Below are 7,440 nucleotides of genomic sequence, written 5' to 3' on the forward strand. Positions count from 1 at the left end.
AATTATACCCACAAGCCTACGGATCTAACCTATCAGTTAGGCTATTATGACAGGGTGTTCCCATGCCTTATCTCAATCTTCCCCCAGTTATAAGCATACTACTGCAACTAAACACCTCTACTTTTGTCGATTATATGAACTTCACTCTCCATGTCCTTTTTCTTATCCAAATATGGTTCCCTGCACCCAAGGGAAATAAAAATGAGCTTAATCCTCTTTGCAAGGTTTTTAGAAAAAAACATTTTTAGCATGGGTTGGTACCTCAAAGAATGTCATTCCAATTCCTCTGATCCCTGGCTTGAAAAGGTCGATTAGATTATTTCAGCAAATGGATTTATCAATATCCAGACATCAGCTGGAGTCTTCTGTGCTCCATCTGGTTTCATTTTTGTCTGCAGTGAATGACATTTCCCATGGGTATATGAATGTTTAGCTAGCTGGCAAACTGGAGGTTAATGCTTATTAGTATATTTAACTGTCCCATAACAAATCAGAAGTCTCTCACTGGTCCACCCTATAAGCCTCCATAGCTGTCTTAAATGAGAGCTTCCACGAGGCATACATAGCTCCAGGTTTGTCTCCATAGGGAGAGCTTTTCTCTCTTGGGTTAAAATGCCAGTGATTGCCCGATCAGAAATCTCTCCCTAATATAAGGAAAGCTAGCCAATTCTGTAGCCAAAGCAGTAGCATCCCAACAACAATCACTTGACTTGTTGGCTAAAGCAGTTTTAGACATTCACATAGTCCTTGACTACCTACTTGCTGAATAAGGAGGCATTTGTGAGATAGCAAATACCGTCTGTTGCACATGGATAAGTATCTCTCGAGAGGTAGAAACTCAATTACACAAGATCAGGGAACAAGCAAACTGGTTACAATAAATTTCACCTGACTCTCCATGATCCTTTCATTTGTTCAGTTGGCTACCTTCAGGTCTAAGGTCTGGTTTAGAACTATCATACAAACTGGATTCGTTATATAACTTTCAATTCTACTTTGCATAATATTTTTAAGTTTTGTAGCTATTGTCTGTCAAATCCTAGTAGAAATGACATACAAAAAGGTGATGCTAGTTTAATGCTTCAAGATGATCTCTAACACTTTGATTTTGATAAGATATAGAATTTAGATGGAAAATGCCTGAGGGTGCTCCCTCATAGCCTTCCTTGTTATTCTAATGTGACTTCAACAGTTTCCAATCTGTACACTTTCTCTCTAACACGAACACGACAAGGACCAGTAAATGTCCCTCCTGGAACCGAGGGACAAAACCATTAAATGTGGAAAACCTGACTTGATCAGCAATGCTTCTGAGGAAAAATCTTGATTAAAAGGGGAAAATGTAAAAAATCAATAAAGGAAAACCTCATTCAAAATGGAGTAGGAAAACCCTGAAGGGGAAGCTTTCACACACATGCCACTCTCACAACTAACTTTACATATTCCAGCAGGCAGAAGTTTACTTTACATACCCCAGGCAGAAGAAGGAAGACTTTCTCTTCACCCAGCAACAACTTAGTCAATGAGAAACTGTCATAACTCAGCCAATGAGAAGCTGCCACAACTCTGAAGTCCTACTCCCAATGAACTTTCATCCAAAACAATCCCTTCCAACTTCCTCCTTTCTTCTATAAAAGATCACTCCACTTCTTTGTTCTCTGCTTGCTTATGATTTGCCATAGTTTGCATGTCCTAAATTTAATTCCTCTGCTATTCCTGAACAAACTCAATTTTGCTGGCTAAACTATTTACTTATTTTATTTATTTATTTATTTATTTATTTATTTATTTATTTATTTATTTATTTATTTATTTTTACAGGTAGTCACTGATAAGGATGCCTTATACCCTGTTGATATAGGGAGGGTACCTTTCACATGGGATATTTATTTTTTGCTTTTAGGAGGACAAAGAGCGGTCAGGGCTTCCTTCTTGCACTGGCTGTTTCTTAAGTAATTTTAATTCAAAGTAACAAATATGCCAAAGTAGCATATTTTGGGGTGCCATATTCTGGTTTCCTTTACCTGGTTCCCACTGCTTCTCCAACATACAGCCTCATCACCTTCCCCACACCAGTAGTTTAAGCATAGCCTTCTCTCTCAAGTCTCTCTCAACACTGTCTTGCCTCTTTTCTGGGTTCCGATAGATCCCAGGCTTGCACCCTAGGTACCTCCCTAAACTAAGTGTCTTGCAGCTCCAGTCTCCTCCAGTTCAATACCCTCCCTCTCTCAGAAGTCCTCTGATCTTCTCTGACTCATTCTTCCTTTTAGAGCAGGAGTGTGTGTGTCGGTGCAGCCCCTAGGTGTGTGACTAGCAACTATTAGTGTCTGCAAGCAACCTGCTGTGCCCGTCACTGTGCCCGCCCCACTGCGCGCGCCTGCGCCGGGCTGCCTGCACCAACCCCTCCCTCCTCCCCCGTCCAGCCCCAGCCCTCCCCGCCACATCTGGGCTTGCTGTATTACATAATATAGCTTCCGGTCGGCTGGCCCCCAAGGGGGAGCTCTTCAGGAAAGCGGGTCCCAGCAGGCCTTGCGAGGTGACTTGGCGCTCCCCGTGACGCGTCACACTGCCGTCGGCCCAGTTGGGGTTGGCGTGGTGAGGGCGTCTTCTTTACTCTCTGCGAGGAAAGCTGGAGCGTGAGGGAGGCAAGAGGCAAGGAGGCGGCCAGGACTGACGTAGGACCGAAAGAGGACTGAGCCGGGAGGTGAGGAGCGGGCTCGGTGGCCGCCGCAGCCTTTACTGGCGAAGCGGCCGCGAGGGCGGCGTCTCCCGTGAGGCGGTCGGTTGACTAGGCCGCAGCGGCCATGGCCTTGGACTTTGGGGACCACGCCAGTGGGTTCCGCCACAACGAGGTGATCAGGTTCATCAACAATGAGGTTCTCATGAATGGGGGTGGCCCCGATTTCTACGTGACCTTCCGCTCGCGGCCCTGGAATGAGGTGGAGGATCGGCTCCGGGTGGTCGTGGCTGACTCGCAGATGCCGCGCCCCCTCAAGAGGGCCTGTGTCTGGAGTGCGCTGGCCCTGAGCGTGCGCGTGGGGGCGAGGCAGCGGGAGCAGGATGCCTGCCAGGTCCAGCGGCTGCAGAACCAGGTGGAGGAGCGCGAGGCGGCTTCCTGGGCCCTGGCTGCCGAGCTACAGCGCCTGCGCGTGGAGCGCGAGGAGGCAGCCGTGCAGCTACGATGCGCACGGGTCGCCCTACAGCAGGTGATGGATGAGCGCGATATGTTGCGTGTGCGACTGCTCCAGGTCGAGAGATCCACCCAGGTCGCCCCACCGGCTCATGATACGGTGCCGGTGCCTGTGCCTCCAGCTGAGCAGCTTGGGGCCACAGCGTGGCCCATGGATGCAGAGAAACAGGGCAAGATGATGACTACGGGGGCACAAGGCGTGCCACAGTCAGAGGCCCAGGTGGCAGCCCCGGCAGCTGTGCTTTATGTGCCGGGACCCCAGAGCCCATGGGCCCAGGCCATGCAGCCTCCTCTGCCAGTGCCGGTGCCATATCCATTCCATGTGCCATTCCAAATGGGCTTCCCACATTCGACACCTCTACTACCCTCTGCAGTTATGGAAGCAGAAGCAGCCACAACAGCCACAGCGGCAGCGGAAACCCAGATGCTTACTTTGGGGATCTACCCACCTGGCCCGTGGGCTGCAGTGGGGGCCCAGGAAAAGATGGCCCCACTGTGTGACCAGAGTTTCTATGGCCAGGAGGAATATCCTGAGAACCTCCAGGGTGAATATCCCCTGGAGGACAGCAGAAGCCACAGCCAAGAGGAAGGTCCTGTGTGTCCTCAGGGGATGACCTCCCTGGGGGACAGAAAAAGCCACAGCCAGGAAGAAGAACCTGAGAAGCCCCAGGGGACAGCCCCCCTGGGAGAAAGCAGGAGCCACGGCCAGAACAAATGTCCAGTGATGCCCCAGGAGATGTATCCCTCAGGGAACAGCAAGAGCCACAGCAAAGAAGGTCCAGAGAGGCCCCAGGGGACATCTCCCCTGAGGGGCAGCACAAGCTGTGGTGTGAGAAAAAGCCCAAAGAAACAGGAGTCTCAGGAGCAGAAGGCCAAGCAACCAAAAGGGAAAAAAGCCTCGGATTCCCAGCATCGGGGAAAGAAGTCTGCCTCACGCTTCAGTGCAAAGAATTGGGAGTGCCTGTCCTGTAAAGGGATGAATTTCCCCTGGCGCAAGACCTGCTATAAATGCAAGAACGTCTGCGTGGCAGTTGAGAGTGAAAGCCTGGACCCAGGACAAACTCACTAATTTCAGGAAGGTAAGTAAGAGTGGAAACACTCCAAAGAAAAACCAATTTCTTAAGACCACACTCCCTCCTTTTGATCAAAAAGTAACTCATTTACTTCAAAGAAAATTTGAAAACCAAAATTATAATATAGAAAATTAAAATAATGCATTATGCCATTACCCAAGCTAAGCACTTTTTTAGTCATTTTGAGTACACACACACACATATATATATAATATATATTTATATTCTTATTTCATACATTTATTTTAACAAAGTAGACTACTTTGAGTATCACACTTTTAAAATAGGGGCTTTCACAAATAAAATAAAATAAAATAAAATAAAATAAAATAAAATAGGGGCTTTCTCCTAATTGTATGTAAGTTTGCAGGTGCTGGATTCTGGATGGCTGATGCTGACTGGTTGGTGCCCTGGAGAAGCTGAAGTCATGAAGACTTTCTTCACTCCTGTCTGTCTTCTTATTAACCTTCTTTTCCTAAAAATGCCATATCTTTGGCTGAGAACAGCCATGTGTTTTTAGAGTTATAAGCTATATTGAATTTTAGGAGTACTGCTTTTCCTCACAAATGCTATTGTTCCTTTGTAAAGTACTGCAGTGTTCATGTTTACTTCCTGTTTTTAAGTTTCATAGGTGAGGGTCTGTTTTTGTGTCTCTGAGCCCCCACAGAATTTGCTTGTTGCTGAAGAATCTGAACCTATCTATCACATTAGAAGATCTCCCAAGAGCCTAAAGAAATAACTCCCTGTTTCTGACTGACCTGCATCTCAGTGAGAACCCCTACCCCCACTGGCTAGAGCCAAGCAGAGTGAGAAGTCAGGGAAGAAGAGATGCTTTGGCACTCAGGGGGAGAAGAGGGGCAAAATAGTTTTGTTAGGATTTAATTTCTCTCTTGGGACAAGAAATTAATTCAGAAGTGTTGGCGTGGCAGGGTGGTGGGGTACAATGTTAAATTCTATAGATGACAGCAATTTTGATGTATTTCAGTTAATTAATTAAACAAATAGTTATTGATTGCCTAGTGTATGATAGGAGCTAGAATTATATAGTATTATCTGGTGCACACATAACTCTTTTTGGTGAGTTTGGTTAGATGACAGGAGAGAGCATAATTTGAGATACATTATGGATTGGAGGTGACTTCTTTGTCTTGCATGTAATGTGGTCTTCAGGTAAATCTAATTGACATGATATCCAGATATCGCTGCAGTTCCGGGAGCAACGTCAAAGAGACTTTCATGGAGGTACTTAATTGCTGAACTGCTCATCTCATTGGTCCCAGGTGAGACAAATGAGTACTGGCAAAGAGGTCGGGAAAGTGACCTCACAAAAGTGCAGGCAGGACTTTTCTCATACTCTTCTGATTTCCTCTCTTGAGAGGGACAGCTAGTTTTCTGTTTGCCTGAAAGACCACTGAGTGACTGTCTTAAAGAAGGACAATACTTGGGGGAGTGTTGGCTACACACTGGAGCCCTCAGTCATGGCTGTCTCCATCCGAAGTCCCTTTACAGTCAAGCGTGGATGAAGAACAAAATGAATTCCAAGGACAGACATTGCAATTCTCTTGGGAAGTCTAATTGGATTAAAAATAGAACTGGACTGGGACACTCTTGAGAATGCCCCTGGGCCCTTCTCTTCCACTTGGTGGTGTTCTCTGCAGGCTCTGCTCCCCTGAGGCAGTTGCTGCAAGCCAGGGGAAGCCAGGGTGGAGCCCAGGGGATGGCAAGTTAGATCAGCCTCCAGTCTGAACAAACGGTGTCCTTCAGTTCCCCCAGCAGATCCCAGTTTACCAAGCTCCACCTTTGTCAGAGGTTTTCTGACTCTTAATAGTAATAAAGAGTGTGCGCTTACCTGCTGTGTCTCCTGTGTAGTGTGTGTCTGGGGGCAGGTTTGCTCAGAAGCGGCAGTTTAAATGTGCCTCTTCTCTCCATCCCTTTGAGGTGAAGGAGAGTTCAATCTCATTCACTATTGAAAGGCCCCGCCTCTTGTCAGTTAGCCAAGAATGGGAGCGGGAAGGGCCTTCTATGGGGCTTTCAATCCATTGTGATTGTCCCTGGTACTCTCAATATACAAGTCTACATTGTCCCTTGAGGGTGGGCATGTGTGCTTCTCCAGGGCGGGTGAGGGTTGGAGGGGGTTTGCCAGTGCTGGAAGCCCTGATACCTAGGGCCCAGTCTCCCTACCTGCACCATGCAGCCATTTCCCTCTGGGGCTCTGCCTTCTCCCTGGGGTCCTGGCAGGGAGTAAGGAGTGCTTAGGTATCATAAGCAGTATTCTCCTATTTCTTTCTGTTCCCTGAGTTACTCCTCTTTCCCTTAGCATAATTTGGTCAAAGTGGTCAGGATTATAGAAAACCAAATACAGGTTGGCAGCATAAACCTCCCCTGGGTTAAGGGGAGCAAAGATCTGGCCACCTTCTTGTAATGGGTATGGTAAGATGAGGGGATGGACAACAAAAATGACCCTGTCATACCAGAAATCTCTTCTCTCAGAAATAAGTTGAACAGTGAGAGCCTTGGTTACCTGGGATAGGAATGCAGGAAAGAAGAGGGCTGTTGGGGGAATAAACATGTAACTGAGGGGCAGGAGAGGAGAGACTGTAATTATTTTGTAGATCCTAATGTCCTCTGTACATCTTCCAAGATGGACATGTGCTGTTATTTTTCCTGCTGGATCTAAATTCAGTGCTGATGCAGCAGAGGAAAAGTACAAATAGTGGTGGAGAAAAGGAGGAAAGAATTGGCCCTGGCAGCCCCTGCTGCCTTTATTGATGCTAGGGCTGGGCCTGGGTGCTGCTCCCTCACAGGCACTTATAAAGATGGTGGTGTTAGAGGAGGGATATGGGTATTTCTCTGAGCAGGAGAGTGCAGGGGAGGTGGGAAGAGGCCTTTTAGATCCTTTGGGAGCTTCATAGCAAGAGAGGCAAAATTCTGCGTGGAGAAAGTGAAGGATCATAGCAATATTCTCCTCCACTCCACCTCCTCACCCATTCTATCACTGCATACCTGCTCCTGGACCCTATACTGGAGCAGTGCCTTCAAATTCCCATTCCCAGTTCCACAGTTAATATACCATCTATTATTTAACTGCTTCTACTCCCACTAGCAAAAGCAGAATCAGAAGGGCCTCAAATAAGAGCACTTCCTGTGAGAGCATCTACTGATCACATGTCAGCAGGT

General features: G+C 47.2%; 1 protein-coding gene across 1 annotated transcript; it reads left to right on the top strand.

The window, feature by feature from the left end:
* Nucleotides 1-2,586: 2,586 nt before the first annotated feature.
* Nucleotides 2,587-6,111, top strand: LOC140692014 (testis-expressed protein 13D-like). Its single transcript, XM_072956696.1, has 2 exons — nt 2,587-4,269; nt 4,634-6,111. The coding sequence occupies exon 1, from the start codon at nt 2,805-2,807 to the stop codon at nt 4,257-4,259; it is 1,455 nt and encodes a 484-aa protein (XP_072812797.1). The 5' UTR covers nt 2,587-2,804; the 3' UTR covers nt 4,260-4,269; nt 4,634-6,111.
* Nucleotides 6,112-7,440: the final 1,329 nt, after the last annotated feature.

The sequence above is a fragment of the Vicugna pacos genome, chromosome X, assembly GCF_048564905.1.
Source record: "Vicugna pacos chromosome X, VicPac4, whole genome shotgun sequence".
NCBI classification, from domain to species: Eukaryota; Metazoa; Chordata; class Mammalia; order Artiodactyla; family Camelidae; genus Vicugna; species Vicugna pacos.